General features: G+C 38.9%; 1 protein-coding gene across 15 annotated transcripts in view; it reads left to right on the top strand.

Moving 5' to 3' along the window:
- LOC6035336 (chloride channel protein 2) overlaps positions 1 to 20,435 on the top strand; it is a 79,830-nt gene that overhangs the window by 28,441 nt on the left and 30,954 nt on the right. For 2 of the 15 annotated variants that reach the window (XM_038248437.1, XM_038248438.1), the window contains exon 2: positions 5,760 to 6,120. In XM_038248437.1, the coding sequence (XP_038104365.1) occupies positions 5,974 to 6,120 (147 nt within the window). In that variant the 5' untranslated portion in view covers positions 5,760 to 5,973. Of the gene's footprint in view, positions 1 to 5,759; positions 6,121 to 9,487; positions 9,830 to 18,450; positions 18,585 to 18,937; positions 19,080 to 19,296; positions 19,920 to 19,991; positions 20,191 to 20,435 lie in introns of those variants that run through there. The other 13 variants (XM_038248426.1, XM_038248430.1, XM_038248427.1 and 10 more) reach the window with 13 other exon arrangements.

Below are 20,435 nucleotides of genomic sequence, written 5' to 3'. Positions count from 1 at the left end.
GGTATGCCTCCGTGCCATACTTTCAAAAATTAGGAGCCCAGGGCGGCGAAGTCCTTGTAGATAAAAGGAAGACACTAGTGGTTGGTACTAGCAATGGTGGCCGACAGCTATTAAGTCAACTTCGTTTTCGTTTTTTTTAGTAATTCCTTCAACAACTACTTTAAAGCGAAATCATAATATTATTAACATGTTTGCTTTTTTGCTAACGAACGAATAGAACCACTACTATGACAAAGTAAAGGTTTGGTTGGTTTTACCGGATGTTGATGTTGTCTTTAGGTAAAACAAAATTTGAAAACCTTATAAAAACACAAATATCCAACAAGGGTTTAACATCCTTGTACAAGGTTGACTGATAATAAAAATAGCGTTTCCTTATAACAAACGTGTTTCTGTTTATGTACTTTCCACATCTCAGGCATCGGTTATCAAGCGGTAATAAATGACTGATATGATAAGACAGAGAGCTTTATGTTAGTACTGCTCATTTATCAATTTTACGTTCAGTTAGCACAAAAATCTAAAGCTTGGTAAAAACGCTTGTTGTAGAATTCATGCTCAATTAACAGACTAAAATATTTCAGGTGCAAATCAGAATCATTCCATCTTAAACACAAAAAAGTTCAAAATTGAATTGAACTTCTTCTGATAAAGCGTAAATTTATCTCAAGAACCAAAAATTGTAGAAGGTTAATACAAATAGAACTCAATTTAAAGAAAAAAAACGTAGAATCGATTTACGCAGTCCACTTTGGGATCAAATGAAAACCGTGTCGGTTTTGGAAGAAAATCGGGGTTTTTGCTTGTTTTGATGGTATCAACAGTTTTACCAAATTTAAGCTTGATCAAAAAAGTGAATTTCGAGTGCTGATACGTTTGAGGTGGAATTCATATATTCTTCAAATAAATATTTACTTATGCATTGTGCGTTTAAAAGAAGCAAACACCGGAATTTTTACCTTCATGATTTTTCCTCTCTAAAGTGCCTATGAGAAGTATTATCTATAATGCGATAAGGTGGTAGCCAAGTTATTGCTGGCATCAATAAAAGTCTTTATCCTCTCGAATAAATACAACCCCTTAAATGACGCGTGGCAAAGTGTGTCAACACCACAGCTGGAAGAATGAAGCCATTGCTTTTTTTAAGTAAACATTTTGGCAGAGAGTGTTTATACTGACTCCGTGGCTCAATGGTTACAGCTTCAGTCTCATGAGCAGAAGGTTCAAGTAGGATAAAATTCTGATCGGTCTTTTTGAAATTAGGCATTAGGAGTTGTGATTAGAATATTATCACAAACGGCTTAAATTGTGTGCGATTTGAATTCGCACTTTTGGATTGGTGGTCGAGGTGCAAACCCGTCGGCCAACAGGAAGGATAGCTTGTTAAAAATGATACACGGAGATTTGTTCGTGGTTCCCATTTTCATGAACGCTTGTTCACGATTTTGGGAAATCTTTTTCTCTGTGTATGATCAACAACAAAGTTACAAAAAAATATGTTTCTGTATGTTTCTTACATTTATATAAGGAGGTTTACAGAGAGGGATTAATACGACGAGTGCTGAAACAAACATCTTTAGCAACGAGTGGAATTTCACCTTTTCATTTGCAATTGCAGGTAATACAAAACGGAGGGCATTTCAATAACAAGTCCTGTTAAAATATCTTATTTTGTTATCAGAAAGTCGTTATCATCGAGAATAAGAAGAAAAAAATAAAAATAATAAAATAACATACCCAAAAATGTATGGACTTTCTTTGTTCTCGTGGATAAAACTTACTTACAGATTCAGATTCCCAAAAAAGTGTCCACGAGGTCTGCGGTGACCTTTACATGTTATGGTACCATTTTTTGTAATTTAAATGCGTATCTTTTAGTACCCTAACATCTGTAACCGTTGTTACAGGTTTCCTTAACTTATATATAATTAAATGCGAACGTTCACGATCTTCAAGGTTATGGTTAGTAGGGAAAAGGGAAACAAATAAAATTATAAACCAGCTAGTAGGGATTTGGTACAAAACGATTGAAAAACACAATTTGTTAACACACTGATACAACACAACAACAAGGTGGGACCAATATCAACAAGAATAACAAACTACAGAATCCATCTCCGGTGGGTGGAAAATGGAACGACTCCAGAGGGTGGTGTGACCTCCCTCTGTGACGTCATGCCGTGTCACTGGCATCGGAGGCTTAAAGGAATCTAGGGAAGGCCGCCATCGGTCTATTCCCCTCAGGCAAGTGTGCGATCAAGACGTTAATTCGTAGAGCTAAAATTAGTAGTGAGTGCAAGGTGGAAATTGTGCGCGAAGCACCCTACATCGCCAGGACCTTTTGTGTTGCCGTTTAACGGCCATTTTGTCGGTCAGCAGGAAGCTGGTCCGTCACCCCGATCGCACACTCTCGGCCTAGCAGTAGTAAGAGCGGAGGAGCCAGCTGCTACGTCTAACCCGTCAAGGATCGTCGTTTTGCTCTGGCCAGGGTGGCCATCAACACCAAGGAGCACGCTCGGACCGGGAGGTCCTAATTCCCAAGGAGCGTTTCCCCTTCTCGGGTTGGCCGGATTGGGCAGGTCCCAGGTCGCCCGATTGCGTCAAAGAGGGAAGGCCTGAGATTCCAGCCGTGCTCTACACCACCACCACCACCACCGTCGACACTGTTCCGGAGAACCGGTGTCCACCAGTACGCGAGCGCTCGCCGGCCGAACGGATTCGGCCCAGAAGTCGTTGTCGTCAAGGTAGCAGCGGTACGTACCGGCAGCGTCTAAACCCCCTCCCTTCACATACACACACATACACTTACAATAAAACACTTTAAAACGAATTACTATTTATTAAATTATTGAACCCGACCTACAAAGAAAAGTGAACGTTTAAGTCCTTGTCCGCGATCTCCTCTGTTTGACGACCGTAGCGCAGCCGACCCTTAGATAATACCTCAAGTGCCTCATGCCCTTAAGCTGAGTTAGTCGTGTCCTAGTTTTACAATAGTTACACATCGCTGAAATTTTCAAGCGAAAAAAGACGATTTTTCCCGTTTTCGTCATTTTCCCATTTTTGCGCGTGGCGCGTCGAAAAAACCAGTTTTTAATTAAAAAAAATCGTATCTCAGAGTATTGAAAACATTACTTAACCATTTTTTAATATATTGTGTAAAATTTTCCGAGGAATCAGGTAAAAATATTTTCAGACAAAGGCTCTTTGGTCTCGAGACCTTCAAAGAGCATTTTAAGTTTTCATACGACCTTTTCAATTGTTAAGCTAGATTTTTGAAACTTCTTACTATTTTTTTCCAAATAGCCAAACTAATCACCTTTCTTTTGCGTTTAAAATCGGAAGAAATGGCGCGGAAATATGTTTTTTTTTAAAGTGGTTTTTGCGAAAATCGACGAAAATTGCCATTTTTCGGACCACTCTAACACGGCGTAGGTCACCGTAATGGCCAAACAAAAAATATGGGTCTAATTATTTCGGCCAAGGAACCCCCAGACAAATTTTGAGCCCGATCGGAGAACTTTTTTTTTCGAATCATTCTGTTTTCGTGGGGAATAGCTGTATTAAGTATTTAGTCAATGAATCGTTTAAATAAAAAAATGTTGAAAAGTAATACATTTCCAAACAAGTGTTAAAAGTTACAACTTTTCAACATTTGTTTTGAAAAGGGTTACTATTCGATTCTGTTATTTTTGGTAGAGAAAAGTAGGCTGCTCGAGAATGACAGGAAAAGTAAGAAGTTTCACGACGGAATGGCAAAAACTACTAATTCAGTACTGTTGTTTTTGGCAATGAAGAGTTGGCCGTTTTGTCATTCAATAATGACAGGAGAAGTAGGTAGATAGTTTCACATTGGAATCGCGAAAATTATTATAATAAAAAAACAAGCCTAACCCGACAAACTTTGTCTTGTCTTTTTTTGTTCCTTGACGTAGGGTAGGGTAGTCATCAATGAGACACTTTCAACGATTTTTCTATTTTTTTCATCAGCATGTTTTAATGAGCTTTTTGTTACATTTTCTTTCTTTTAATGTGTTCTAACATTGACCAACATATGAGATCGATCCGACATCTACAGCCAGAGTTATTCAACTGTCTCATTGTAGACGCACTTGGCAGGAACAATGAGACAGCTGGGGAACAATGAGACACTCTATGAAAATCAATACTTTTCTAGTAAAACAACGTTTTTGTATTGTCCCATAGCAGGTGACTTGCCTTGAACATTTTAGAGCAATTTTGCCAACATGAAAGTTTAATTAACAATAGTTATACTAAAAAGTATTTAAATTTTGTAAAATTCATATATTTATACCAAATAATTTTGTATTTTTGGTTAAATGAGTTTAAAACTCTATAAATATGCCAAAAATCACTTTCAATTCATGTTTTGATTTTGAAAAGTTTAATGAAGAAAAATCGAAGTGTCTCATTGTTACCCATGGGCTGAAATGAGTGGGGAACAATGAGACAGCCCTGGATTCTGGGTATATTCCTAATGTTGGCCAAACCTAATGAAAGGACATTGTAACCCAACTCAATCCCTATGGAACGTCGAATGAAATTTAAAGAAATATTAGTTTTGGTGTAAATGGCAGCCTACGAGCGAAAAAGTATTTTTTTCTCCAAAACTTACTTCTACACCCCAGAATCAAACATTTATAAATAACTTTTCAAGGGAGCGTCCATAACCAAAGCCACTATTATGGCTAGTATCTAGTAGACACACCTTTCACCAAAATATGAGCCTAATTGATTGAAACTACGACTTGTGAGAGCCATTTTATCTTTGTTCCCCGTGTCTCATTGATGACTACTCTACCCTATAGCTTGTTTGCTTATTCAGCCTCCTGTGATCAAAATTTGAGTTTACGTACATTTTCCCATACAATCTGCAGATGCTCTGGAATCGGTCTCAGAGTGGCCAAAGTGGCAGGTTTAGCATATAAACCTGCCTTGAGCTTTCACGAACCTAACGCAACAAAAAGCGCCTCGATCCGACGTTCCGTGTTCAACTGATTCGCGTTCGAACAAAACTTTCGATTTTTTATATATGTAGAAAAAGAAGATAGAATGCTTTGCTCAGGCTTCTATGGTTCAGAAATAGAATCTCATCCAAAGAGATCCTGTTCGAATTTTGGAAACATTTTTGTTGTGTTTTAAATAATATTAGATTTAAATTTGCCAGAACCGAAATCGCAGTAAATGGGAGAAAATGTTACAGTTGTCCACAAATTTGGTGGCTCTCGTATGTGTGTGGATTTGTCCTTAGATCTGATGTTTGGAATCGTTATTTTTCCTGACTTTTCATTTTTCTATCAATCAGTACAATGAGTGAGAAACCCTCCCAAATTTTGATTACAGATTTGCTCTCGAAAACATCGTTTCAAACGTCCCTGATAATGAGCTGATTTATATTCTTTATCAACCAACCTGGTGACGTACTCTGATGGGTGTAAATAATCAACCAACCGGCTTACCTTGCGAAAAGTCAGCGACATCTCTTGAAATTTTGATACGCGGTCGTAATTGATTGAACGGGGTTCTCTCCCGCCATTATCTATAACGGAGGTTTCAAACTCCCACTGAAGGTGCCTTTTATATGACAGAAAAGCAATTAGTAACGCTTCGTGTATTTCACCGGCTCGGCGGAAAAAAAACATCGTAATTTAGTTATATCATTATTATTCTAACTGCGGCTCGATTTCTGATTATATTTTTCTCTCTCTCTCTCTCTCTCTCTCTCTCTCTCTCGCTAGGAAAAATCCCTCGACATGGAGGTTTTCTGCATCTTTTAGCTGTGTTTAGTGTTTGTAGTCGTTTGTGTTGTACTAAAAGCTGATCTGTGTGCAGTGCTGGATAAGGCATCTCATCGTTCTGTGATCAGACAAGTACGAGTGCGTGGGATCAACGGGCGCGTGTGAAAAAAGTCCCCGAATTGATGAGTTGAGTCACGTGACAGCAGGCAGCAAAATGTTCAACGGAAAAAAGGCTAGCGATATGGACCTGCTGAAGGTCCCAACCAAAATAATCCCCACGAAGCAGAACAGCCTGCACGGGCCACGGGAACAGGCCCTGTCGGACGATGAAGAAGGCGGCTTGGGATATACTCACACTTTGGTAAGTGACGATGAACTTGATCTGGTATGCTGGTGGATGGTGTCATTTTTGCCGTGAGATTGAACCAATTAGCACCTGGCGCGGTTTGGCAAACAAGAAAATGGGGTTTGAGTGTTGAAAACAACCTTTTATCTAAGGCGGTATCTGCCGGTCGGCAGTGGATAAGGTCAACAATTGATCAATTTGCGTGTGATAGCTGACGTGCACTTGCCAAATATTTGTATCATTGGTTTTCAGTTCAGTGTATCAGTAGCTGAGTTAGTAAAATTTACACCTAGGTCATAATCAGTGGTAACAACAACGACCATATCTAATGAAATCGGTCCGTGTGGTCTGACAAGATACCGTGACTTTTATTTACATAATTTGTGAGTTACATTTGATCGTTCCTTACTAATATTTGATATGAGAAATCGTGGAATTTGGGACATAATAAGTTATCTCTTATTTCTTCAATGGTCTTAGGTCTTTTCTGAGGTTCTTCTGAACTCCAGTATCAACCAGTTCCGCTGTGAATGTCTTTAATCAGCTGACTAAAATCCACCAAAAACCAGTTAAAACTGTACCTTTCCCACATTTCATCATCCCGCATCCTTTCATGACCTTAATTAAGGCGGGTTCTACGCCGGTGAGTCGCGTGCACTTTCAAAGAGCTGTTGCAACAAAAAAATCTCACCAAACCGGACTCCGGGGATGATCATCGAGAGTGTCGTGTGTGTTTACGAGTATAAATTTGCCTTGTTTTGCAGACGTCATCGTGGGGAAGTTGAAGTTGAGGGCGGCGGAGAATCGCCAGCACGTGATGTCTGGGATTTAAAGCCGTTGTTGTTTATAACCGATCGTGAAAGTCGCGTGGATAAATACTACATGCATATTGATGAGGTCGCGGGGTGTTTTATCGTTTCGGGAAGTTTGCAGCTTTTTTATTTGATTTTACTACAGATCCGACATTGAAATGATGCTTATTTCTAGCATCAATTTTAGCAGAATTAAAAGAAAATTGAATATTTTGTATATAAACATTTTTAATCCTTCAACATTTATTGAAACATTGCATGTTTGCGCGACATCCTTTATCACTTTGGCACATCAACCTTGCGCAACCTTTTGAATATAACCTATATCGAATGCAAATCACGAACTAGGTAAAGTGGTAAACCTTTTTCGATTTGATACCTTGGTATATTTGCAAGCTGATGATGTGGTGTTGTGCGAATTTTTAATTTCGTAGCCAGTCGTTATGCTGTTGGTGGTCACAGCATTGACTTGTTTGATTACATGTGTTAAATGGTGTCACTTTAAACTTTTCCATAATGTTTAATAATAATAATTTACAGTTGATATGAACACGTATCGTTTTGTTTAGTAAGATAGATACATTTAAATTGTTGGTAAATCATATGCTGGCAGTACAACATTGTTTTCCTAACTTATACTTTTACACAGATAGTCGCACTAAAACATTCCTAACTTTTTTATGGTTCACGTGAAATATAACTCCTCTCTTATAAAGCGATGCAAGTTTTAAAAGGCACTTAAAAAAATAATGGTTTTTTTTACGGTTAAGAGATCAAATCTTGCCTTTCTTGAAAAACGCCGAAAACTAGACTATGTTCCTTTGCTACTGCTAGCCGCCTACAATTAGATTGAAAAAAAAACAGGAGTGTCCGCAAAAATCATAAAAAGATAAGCCCTGATAAGAAAATTTACCGTATTTTGCCAATCGATGGTGTGTGTGCACCAAGGTGCTTTATAAGAATTAGTACTCATCAAAATTCTTTCTTTTTTTTGCAGTTTGTTTGGATCGAATCTTTATTTGATCATTCCAAATGCTTTGAGAGTTAGCATTCAAGGTTCGAAATTATGAAAAAAACAGAAGCGCTCATGAGGAAAACGGATTAGAATGTAAAAATAAACTCGAATAATCTGAAAACGAATAAAAACGATTCAACTTACGCAGTTTTGACCCCCAATATAAATTCTATCTAAGTTTAGTCCTCTTCAATACAACTTTTGCTGAAGATACGATCGATAAGAATATTCCTTCAAAAGACGTAGATGTTCAAACATTTACGTACCATTTTTGTATGTAAAGCTGCCAAAATTATATGGAGTAGAGGTGGGTAATACCGCTCTTTTTGAGTAGTCGCTCATTTTCGCTCGCTCATTTAAATGAGCGGCTCTTTTGAACGGCTCTTTTGAACGGCTTTTTTTGAAAATTTTGATTTAGATTTTATTTGGGAGAATATTGCGATTAGGTAATTTGATGAAATTGCGTTTATTTCTGCTAAAATTAAACAAATGCTAATATTACAGTTTGAGAAATACCTTTTCTGCGAACTTTTTTCTACATTTGATTTATTCGATAAAATCTATTAATACTATTAGTTGCGGAATGTCGGGAAATAGTCTTTATTTAACCTGTCGTTTTTTATCCTAAAGTAATGACATATAATGGCTGCTATGACCATTGGAAAGGTCCCCGCAAAGTTTAAGCCAAATAAAAAAAAGTACAAAAGAGTGCAAAACCGTCCGATTTCGTCGAGAATTTCTTATACGTGTAAATGTGAAAGGTGTAATATTTGGTGGTGTAATGCACAATGTTTCTGACATAAAAAATATATCCATTCTAAGATGTATCATATTATCATAATTTTTTTTAACTATGTATGAGGGAGGACTTAATTTGGCTACTTTGGTTCCTGAGTAACGATTCCAAGCGATCCAGTTCACGTGTGTTTTATATGTTTTATTGTATTTAATACCAATTATACTCTCCGGAAGTGGCAACTTAACCTCTTCCAGGATACACGGAACCGGTTCACGCCAGATAGTGCAAATGTGTGCTATTATGAACCTTTCAGCATTGTTGTTTATAGTGATGACAAGTAGAACATGTCATCACGTTAGAATGACTGTAAAAGTAAATAAGTATTTTCAAAACAAAATTGTAGATTGATTCTTCTACTTGGTCGTCTTTGGTTTTATTCCTAAAATAATCCCTCTTTCATTGAATTTCAGAGCTGATTCACTAAACTGCACCATGGCTCATGGGTTTATCATCGTTCCAAAACGTTCCTGCTATGCGCAAGAATCCAATACAGAAGGTGTCGAAATTGGCAAATTTGGCACAACCAGTCGCTAGCTGCTCGCACGCTCACCTCAGTGACAGATTTTTAATATTTTTTCGCTCTGAAAATTATCGTTATCATGTTAGATTTTTCGCTCGAGATAACTTCGATAACGCAAAATGTTGTTTTTTTTTCTTTCCCGTGGAGGTGCTGCTCTTTATATTTAGGGACTTTATTGATTTTTCGCTAATTTTTCGGACCTGAGTTGAGTTTGGCCGTCAGCCACCCGCGCAGTTCGCGGTCAGATTTCGGCACGAACGGGTTCCGCGGGGTTTTGTCCCGACGACGACGACGTCGACGGTGAAGAGAACATCGATTCTGCGGCCTAGATGTGAAACATCTCGAGGGGAAATCCGGATCGGAACGGGTGGAAAATACGTCCTACGATTAGCGATTGGAGTGATTTCTCGCGAGACGAGTTCGGAATCAAGTGCTTGCTTAACATGGGTCGGCTTACCGTACCGACGAGGCAGGATTCTGCGACCAAAGGTAGAAGGTTGAATCCGATTCAGGAGCAGATTTTGGCGGAAATTGGCTACCAGGGACCGGGCGATGGAGAGGATAGCAATGAAAATACAGTAGGTTTCAAAACATAAGGTTCTAACAATCAATTTTTAGAGTTTCTATTTATGCATACTCTAAATTGATGTATTTATTTAAAACATGAATAGATTATGCACCTCAGAATATAACATTGATAACTTGCCTTTTTGGGGAAAAAATAAACGGCAAACGGGTTCAGCTTTGCAGTTGTAAATATTTACATGTAAAAAACGCTCGCATATAATGAGCCCCAGCCCGTTAACGCTTAAATGCATTCGACATGGCGTGACACGTGACTACTATAAGTGTTGCGGTGATTTCATTTGCAGTATCAGGCTTTATCTGGGGGCAGAACGTGATTAGCATTCTTTGGGATTTATAAACAGCACAATCTAGGGTTAATCTAGGTTTACTACAAGTCATGATTTTGTCTGAACTTTATCAACTTTTTAAAAAAGACACTGACTGATTTATTTTTGGCAATAGATGGTAGATTATGATGGATTTATTTAATCATTTTCCTTGTTTTTTTACTTTTGACTTAATGACTAACAACTTTCTACAAAAGCTTCATATTGTTTCATTTTGTTGATACATAACTAGAATTTTATAGCGATATGTTAATCATTAAGTCAAAAGTAAAAAAAAAAAAACAAAGAAAATGATTGAATAAATCTATCATAATCTACCATGTATTGCCAAAAATAAATCAGTCAGTGTCTTTTTTAAAAAGTTGACAAAGTTCAGTCGCTATATAATATTATTTATGTATCAACAAAATGAAAAAATATGAAGCTTTTGTAGTAAGTTGTTAAAACAATCAACACTGTTCATTCGAAAACAAATCCTTTTTGGCAACTAGTCGAAATTGTAAAAAAAAAGTGTTTTTGCAAAATGTTTACATATTCATTATTATCTTCTGTTTTGAGATAATTACTCTATGTAGAAGCTTACTTTCATTTCCGTATGTGAGCAATTCTCTGAGATTTCGGTCATTCGATTTTTTGTATTTTTTAATCCGGCTGAAACTGTTTTGGTGCCTTCCGTATGCCCAAAGAAGCCATTTTGCATCATTAGTTTGTCCATATAATTTGGCAGCTGTCCATACAAATATGATATATGAAAATTCAAAAATCTGTTCCTTTTGAAGGAATTTTTTGATCGATTTGGTGTCTTTTCAAATTTTCAAATCAAGACTAACATTTCAAAAGGGCCAAACATTCAATATTACGCCTTTTTGAAATGTTAGTCTTAATTTAAAAAATTTAACATATTTTTTTCGGAGAGATCGGAAAATTTCACGAATGTTTCATATTTTAACATTGAAAATCGGACAATTAGTTGCTCAGATATCAACGTTAGAAAATGGTGGGACTTAGAAAACATAAATTTTCCTGCTTTTTAAACCTTTGCATGGCAATATCTCAGCAACTATAGGTCGTAACAACAAAGTTCAAAATCGCAAAATATAGAGAATTTTCTCAGCTTTTCAAAAATATTTTTTTTCAAAAGTTGGCAAACATGTGCACTTATTTAAAAAGAATGGAAAACTGCGACTTTTTTCAAAAAAGTTACATAAAATGGCTATAACTTGAAAACGGTGCACTTTATAAAAATTTCACTTACGTACTTTTTGATTGCAAATTTGATTTGCAAAAAAAAGGTAAAAAAAATTTTGCGACCAATATTTTGATTTTTTGAAAAAAAATAGGGTTGATTCGAAAATTCATAACTCGGTTAAAATTTTTTTGCACAACCTGGACATTTCTAAAAAGTTGGCATTTTATGTTCCCTAAAACATATCAAAAAATAAAAAAATAAAAATAGTGTTTTTTTCCAAATCAAGTTTTTCAGTGTAGCCTTATTTGCCGATGACACCAAATCGATCAAAAAATTCCTTCAAAAGATACCGATTTTTTAATTTTCATATATCATTTTTGTATGGAGAGCTGCCAAATTTGAATGGAAAATTATATGGACAAACTAATGATGCAAAATGGCTTCTTTGGGCATACCGAAGGCACCAAAAAAGTTTCAACCGGATTAAAAAATACAAAAATTAAAATTAAAAAAAAAGATCGATTTCGTAGAGAACTGCTCATGTGATTTACGCACTTAATCAACTAATGTAATTATTTTAAGCGCCACGAGTGGCGGCCACCTGACAAACAGGTTTTATGTAATTATCGACGTTATCAGCTCTCTTCAGTGTGTTTAAAAAGAATTCTCTGATTAGGAAGCAAAACGGTGATTAAACCTTTTTGTGCTTGTTGTCAATGACTACCGATTTTATGATGGTTCAAGATTTTGTTTGGGATGGAGTCCCAAAAATTCAAAATACATAGAATTCCCTTTTCTCATCAAATATCTCATATTATTTTATAAGCTTATTTCTAAACATTCAAAATTTCATATATTTGAAGCTACTCGCGCCATGCAGTGTTGACTAGCACAACTACCCCAATCAGACTGGGGTGGATCCTCACTGTTCTTGCCTCAATGAGGAAAGCAGAGACTAAATTCTCACAAACTCAAACTTCTCTCTCAGATAAGAGCTTCGAGCGGCATCATTGAAGAGAGAAATTCGCGTGTGTTATTGTGGCCACAACTAGCTCAGCTGATGGCGACTCTGGTGCAGGAAAACTCCGCCGTCTTATTTCACTCTCAGTTAGTGGGCCGATGTCGGTCGTTCGGACTCGCCGCTCGGTCTGCCGAGGAGGTGACCGACTATGCATGAATGAATGGAGCACGTTGCGTTTGTTTGTTTCGCGGAAAATGCCGCGCCACATGTATCACTGGCCTTGACATTAACCCCGACAGTTCGGTAGCCGGTTGAGTTGGCTGGGGAGTTGCAATTCTTTAATTTATAAGTTCACTTATCATGATGATTATAATTCATATTCGCTTAGAAAGTCGTATTAGAATCTGATTGTTTGACAAAATCACATGTTTTCCATCCAATATCTAATTTGAATCGGAAATTAAACTGCCATGTTACGATAAAAAAATGAAATTTGAACCCGAACTAGATAACGTTCGGGGATCAAGTCCACCCACTAGAACAGACGACACAATTATTTTTAGAGGGAGCGCACTCCACCTCGCAACCGGTTTGTTATCGTAAGGGCATTAGCAGAGGCGCGTGCCTAGACGTTTAGATATTTTTTTTCTGTTGAGTTGAGACCTGGTGGTCTCCATTGAACAAAAAGCAATTTATCGATAGGTCTGGAACAAAACACACAAAACAAAACCATAAACGTTTTAAGGATTAAGACATCAATGTGCGTTGCAGAAACAAACTTCGAACGTTGGTAACAACAGTACAAAGCTTGAACTAGGTTATGCCTTGTGACCGGCCTTATCGTAGGACGCATGATCGTATTAGCAGTAACAGTTCGGACAGTACACAGTGATTGGTGGAACGTCGGGCTATTCTATAGATTGATTCGGTCAACGACCCGTTTCCAAGACGTCCGCATCAGCGTGACTTTGCAAAAGCATTCGAGCGTGACGCTCAAATGTTCACAAATGGAAAACTGAATTTTATATTTTTTCTACTGTGTCGGAACATATCAATTCAGTCGAACTGCACATGTGCACAGTGAAGTAGAAGAAGCTCTTCTTCATGCCTTATGTTCTGCTCTCAAGTAATATCTACCTTAAAATGATCTTTTGCAATAAAAACGGCTTTTCTACCTTAAGGAGTCGTGATCAAGCTTTACCACTTTTGAAAGTAAGTTTTCCAATTTTTACTTCAAAAAACATTCAATATTGCTGAGACGTTTGCTGAGATACTTCTGATACAAAACCAACCGAAAAAAAAACAAGTTTTTCTGTGTAACAAGTTTAAAGCGTCTTATATTCAGATAGCGATATCTCAAGTCCGATTTTCTTAGATTTGCGTGAAACTTTGTCCTGAGGGGTAACTTTTGTCTAATCTAATCTAATCTAATCTAATCTAACACAAACGATGAAAGCATGCTGGAAAGTCTTGTGATTAGATTACGCCACAAGCACTTTTCTTGTCATTATTAATAATTGCAGTACATCCGAGAACACCCGAAAATGTATGGCAAAAATTAAAGCGGCCAGCCCTACTACGTTGTGTTTACCGCAGAGAGGATTCTGAGAACGGATCACATTTCACAGAATCTACAGAGGAGGAAGGATGCGTGGACATACCGTACCAAACGCTCCTGTTTACAGTTTCATATGTGTTTTGTATGATGTGTTAAGTGTAAAATATAATGTGGTTATATAATCAAATAAATATAATAATGCAATATAATGATCATTTAATAAAATCCCTTCACCTATACAGCAATTCCATTTGAAAAGAGCCTAAACCAAAAAAAAAGTTCTCCGATCGGGCTCAAAATTTTTCTGGGGGTTCCTTGGCCAAAATAATTAGACCCGTATTTTTTTTGGCCATTAGGTGGCCTACATCGTGCTAGGGTGGTTCAAAAATGGCAATTTTCGTCATTTTAAAACCACTTTTTCTAAAATCATATCTCCGCGCCATTTCATCCGATTTTAGCTGTCTTAGACGCAAAGAAAGGTGATGAGTTTGGCTATTTGGGAAAAATAGTAAAGTTCCAAAATCTAGCTTAACTATTGAAAAGTCGTATGAAAACTTAAAATGGCGTTTTGACCGTGTCTGGACCAAAGAGCCTATGTCTGAAAATATTTTATCGGATTCCTCGGAAAATTTCACATAACATATCAAAATTGGCGATGTCGAACCGTACGTTTCCGAGATATGATTTTGAAAAAAACTGCGTTTTCGACGCGCCACGCGCAAAAACGGAAAATGACGAAATCGGCAAAATCAACTTTTCCACTAAAACTGCGATAACTTTAAAATTTCAGCGATGACCTATAGATGTTATGGTACCAAAAGTTGCGTCTCTCAATTACGAAAATTTTGGTACCCAGACATGTATAGGTCATCGCTGAAATTTTAAAGTTATCGCAGTTTTAGTGAAAAAGTTGATTTTTGCCGATTTCGTCATTTTCCCGTTTTTGCGCGTGGCGCGTCGAAAAACGCAGTTTTTATTTTCAAAAAATCGTATCTCCAAAACGTACGGTTCAACATCGCCAATTTTTTGATATGTTATGTGAAATTTTCCGAGGAATCCGATAAAAATATTTTCAGACATAGGCTCTTTGGTCCAGACACGGTCAAAACGCCATTTTAAGTTTTCATACGACTTTTTCAATAGTTAAGCTAGATTTTTGGAACTTTTACTATTTTTCCCAAATAGCCAAACTCATCACCTTTCTTTGCGTCTAAGACAGCTAAAATCGGATGAAATGGCGCGGAGATATGATTTTTAGAAAAAGTGGTTTTTGCGAAAATGACGAAAATTGCCATTTTTTGAACCACCCTAGCACGATGTAGGCCACCCTAATGGCCAAACAAAAAAATACGGGTCTAATTATTTTGGCCAAGGAACCCCCAGAAAAATTTTGAGCCCGATCGGAGAACTTTTTTTTTGGTTTAGGCTCTTTTCAAATGGAATTGCTGTATATATAATAACCACGCACCCAAGCACACAAACAGCGACACAAAAGAAAAGAAAATGAGCATGCAAAAACAAGACAGCGCGTCCCCGTGGTCAGCGCACTAATTTGAGGGGTAACTTTTGTCCCTGATCACGAAACTGAGGTCCGTTTTTTGATATCTCGTGACGGAGGGGCGGTGCAACCCCTTTCATTTTTGAACATGCGAAAAAGAGGTGTTTTTCAATAATTTGCAGCCTGAAACGGTTATGAGATAGAAGTTTGGTGTAAAATTAGACGCCCGATTTAATGGCGTACTCAGAATTTCGATAAAACGTATTTTTCATCGAAAAAAAACACTAAAAAAGTTTCAAAAACTCTGCCATTTTCCGTTACTCGACAGTAAAAAAAATTGGAACATTTCATTTTAAGGGAAATTTAATGTACTTTTCGAATCTACATTGACCCAGAACAAAATTTTTCTTTTTAAAATTTCGTGTTATTTCTAACTTTTCAAGGGTTATTTTAAAGAGTGTAATAATGTTCTACAAAGTTGTAGAACAGACAATTACAAAAATTCTGATATAGATACATAAGGGGTTGCTTATAAACATCACGAGTTATCGCGATTTTACAAAAAAAAAAGTTTTGAAAAAGTTACTTTTTGCGTTTCTCTTTGTTTCGTCGTCCGTGTCTGTCGCGGGTGACCATTTTTTTTCTTAACTTATTTTTATTAGGTCCTTTAAGGTGCTGTTACCAGGTTGGGACCGAGGATCAGTAAAACAATATATAATAACAAAAAAAAAAAAAACTCCTTGAATTCCATACTTGGAGATCATGTAACTGACGAGGATTACTTAATCCAAGCGGGTCTTGCAGGTCTTGAACCTGCCGATGTACTCGGAGAAAATCCCCCACAGCTCAGCCGAACTGTAGAGTACCTCCCCGGCTTCCTTCTCCGTGGCTCCACCGTCTCGGGGGCCACCTTGGCTGCTTCCTGGGGGACGAGGGCGATCCTTGGATTTTCCGTCCGGAACTGCGCCCGGCAGCGGAGGGAACTCCGCCGGCGTAAACGCCGGAACTGCTGGACTCTGCTTCTCCGCCTTCCTTGCCGGCGGTTTCGGTTTCGACGCCTGCTGGCGCCTCCGGATGAAATCCGCACGCTTAGGGCAGCTGCGGTCCGTGGCTTCGTGGGCTCCAGAGCAGTTGGCACACCGCTTCGGCTCGGCTTCTTGGACTTTGCGCTCGTCCGTCTTGTGGGGACCCCCACAGTTGTTGTACCTGCCTTTCAGGTGACAGTTCCTGGTTCCATGACCCAGCTGCAAGCAGTTCCTGCACTGGGTCACGTTCGGCCGCTTGTTCCGGTAGGCCTCCCACCGGATGATAGTGCTTGCCACAACTTTCATTGCAGAGAGCTTCTTCAGATTGGTGTATCCCTTGGGGAAGACCACAATGTACGGAGTTTCGTCCACGGTGGACTTTTCCTTCCGCTTGATGACATGCGCCTCCAGCGCGTCCAGTTTGAGATCCCTCTTCAGAAGGTACTTGACCTCGTCCGGTTTCAGTTCATCAGGAAAACCACGAAGAACCACCCGATGATTTCGTTCGCTCCGCCGATCGTGGGTGTAGAATTCCACTTTCTTCTTCTTGAGTAGCTCTTGCAACTTGTCAAAATCTTTGACAGTGAAGCAGGTCACCTTGGTTCCAAATCGGGTTAGTTTGTAAATCGGTTTGAAACCTAATTTACAACTTTCCACTATCGCCACGAGCTTGTAAAAATCCGTGGTGTTCTTCACCACCAAAGGTGGTTGCTTTTGTTTACCTGCCGACTGGCCGGGTGGTGGAACCGCCGGGGCGTCCCCTCTTCCTGCTGGGCTGGCATTGTTGTTGTTTTTGTTATCCGCTAGCGGGCTGAACTTGTTGTTGTTGAGCAGGGTTTCCTCAACTTTTTCTCCTTCGATGCCGATTCCATTGACCTCGCTGGACTTCTTCCGTTTCCGATTCCCGCGGACGGGACGAAAATCTTCCTCCTCGGAGGATTCCTCCACCTCCATCTGTCAAAAACTTCCAAGCACGCGAGATGACAACACGAGCAAAACACGTCTTAACTTGTCGCTGGCTGGCGACTCAATGTCGCGGGTGACCATGAACGGCCATGATCGACGATGACCAACTTTTTCGTGTAACAGCAAACTTGAACTTCCGTAAACTTTCAAATGTTTGATATTTGGAAAAAAACATAGAGCTTTGATCCAGCAAGTTACGTTTTATTTTTAGAATGTTTTTAAGACGTTTTTTAAGACGTTCTTTTTTTCAAAAAGCAATTTGTATTTTGTGAATACCACTTAGTTCACTCTTTTCTATCCAACATTACAAATATATCTAAAAAATCCTCAACAGTTATTGTTATACAATGGGGTCATATCGACAAAGTGTACGGATTTTTGCTCAGCAAGAGTTGGTAGCAATAGTTATACACATTCATAAGTCGTTGCAAATTCGATTCCCAATTTTACCATCCCCTTCAGTGAGATAGAAATAGTTAAATCGACATCGATAATTCCACACCATTCTTTTATACAATATTTTCTATATTGAAATTCCGTCGCTTTATACTTATGCGTTGGTAACTCTTGTTTTAATGTCACACTATGTTTCGATTTTGTTCTTTTGTTGTGTTTGTTTCTCAAACTCGTATTTCAAGGTGTAAAATCCCTATATTGTGACATTCTGTTCTATGATTACGAAGGTAGACATTTTGTATCACGTGAAATTTACGAAAAAACGTCATACGAAAGTGTACTTTAACACAGTTTCCATCGACACAAGCAAAACAAAACCACCGCCAAAGCAACTTTTTAGGCAGATTTTATCTCGCAAATATTGATTGTGAAACCATGTTAAGCATGGCCTATCACAGCCAAACTTTGCTCACAAGGACGTCATCGCGAGTGGAAGATACTTTCGCAGGTGTAATTGGAAGATCCGTTTAGTTTCAATATTTGCGCCTCGATAACAGCAGTGCAGCAAAATGGTCGGAATTTTGCGGCCCCAACTTAAAAGATTCCCTCATTGGCGGCAAAATTCTATAAAATAATTTTGCGAGTTCGAAGGCGGCTTAGTCGCTGGCAGGAGAGATCAGATTAGTTAGAGGTAGCGGTAGTTCGGTGATCCTCGGGGGAACGTTTCTTCTTTGCTGTAGCCATGGTGCGCATGGATACCCTGAAGAAGGAACGCACCAGGCGTCCCCATCCGTCGCTCTGGGAGGGCAAATATTCCACCGTTGAGGTTAGTACTGAACGCCTGAGTGACTGAGAGTGATCTTTTACGTTGTATCTGAGCAACTGGTCGTAAAATGCGATGATCACTTTTGCGTGTGTGCCGACATCGGTACGTCGCTAATTTCCCCGTAGTAAATTGTACCAATTGAGGCAACTCTCGCTCACGTCTGGAAGAAAGGACAGGGTTTCTGAGTCCGGGGCCAGTTGGACCCGTTCTCACATTTTGGCCCGGCACAGAGTGAAGATCGGCGAGATGTCTGTTCTAACAAGCCAGAGTGGGACGGCACTAGCCGCACTAGAGTAATTCTGTGAGCTTTCGTATGCTGGAGTCGCTGAGCTTGTACGGGTCGTGAAAGTGATTCAGTTCTGCGGGAACTATCTCCGAGAAGTGACGGTTGTGTTCCGTGATCGGTTTTAAGTTTTTGAAATATTTAGAAATGTTTAAGAATAATTGATACCATGAAACGTGTTGAAAGTGGTAGACAGCATTCATCGCACTTTGGTTAGACATACGGTTGCAATGTGTGATAAAGATTTGTGTAGTGCTTCACGAGACATTTTGAATCTTTAAATTTCTCAAGAAGTTTCCCTGTTACAAAAAAGTTTAGCTGGAGCATTAAAAGTTTTCAACTACATTTTTCGAATCTTCTGTCGTATTTTTTAAATTAATAAATGGAATGCATTGTAGTCGATTCAAATTTTTTTCATAAACTTTTCAGAATAAATGTTATGCAAAGATTTATTTCAGACAATTTGAGTGCTGAAGAGGTCTTGCAGCAAGTTTCACAAAAAATACATTGCTCAACTATTAGCAAAGTGCAACGTTCCTCCTAACTGGACCATTATCTGATTTGCCTCAACTCGCACAGCTCTCGCGTTACCAATCTTAGATTGAAGTAAATTGCTCGAGATTAAATAAGTTCCTGTATGCCGTTTTACTGTGGACCTGAACACATTCGCTCTTGGCAGTCTCAAATTGAAAGTTGGGTTTTGCGTACGATATTTTCAACGCTGGGCTGGAGCAGACTGAAATGGAGCTACTTCTTCTTAATTGTGGAAGTGTGATCAATTAGACGGTGGACGGTGCACGTGTTTTGCAGTTTTTTTCTAAGTGACTCACTTGTGAAACTTGGGGTTTAGTGTACAAAATGTGGAAGAAAAATGGTGACGTCCAGAAAGATCGCGGCCGGGGAGGTCGTGTTGTTCCGCACGGTGACAGTCACCCGCGGTTGCGGGCCAACAGTAAGGATTACACCGAACGGATCTTCCACGATGAGGAGTTTGGCGAGGAAAACGTCGAACTGGTGGACGAGGAGTGGGCCAGCTTTGAACGTGTTTTAAGGTAATTCAGAGTTATTTGGACCAATAATATGGAGAAAAAAAGCCTTGAACCCTTCAACTACTCCCATCCCAGAGAGTTCCGGGAGCGTCGTCTACTGGACGCATCCAGGGACAATCTTCCGCAGAAGAAAAAGTCTCGCCGTAAGCGAGCTCAGGCTTTTTATCCGATGCCCATGCCGAGCATGTCCGATACGGTTGACGCGGACAGCATTTCGACGATCAGTGACGACGAGGCGTACGATACGGACGAGGATGGCTACATTACGACCCTCGTAAGAGCGAATTTAGTAGATTGTGCATGCAACGCAATGCTTCTAGAACATTGCATGTTTGCATCGACTTAACCTCAGCTTGGCTTTGACGTTTGAATGCATGCCTAATAAATTTGTTCAAGCAGCCAGTACCTGTTTAAGGACCATTCACAAACTGCGTAAATACATTTGGAACCTGTGTCTAAAGGCAAATCGTTAACAGGCCAGGTTTTGATGAATCTAGGCTAAATTGTACCTCCACACGG

This window comes from Culex quinquefasciatus, chromosome 1 (assembly GCF_015732765.1).
Source record: "Culex quinquefasciatus strain JHB chromosome 1, VPISU_Cqui_1.0_pri_paternal, whole genome shotgun sequence".
Taxonomy (NCBI): domain Eukaryota; kingdom Metazoa; phylum Arthropoda; class Insecta; order Diptera; family Culicidae; genus Culex; species Culex quinquefasciatus.
This window is presented reverse-complemented; position numbering and strand designations above follow the sequence as displayed.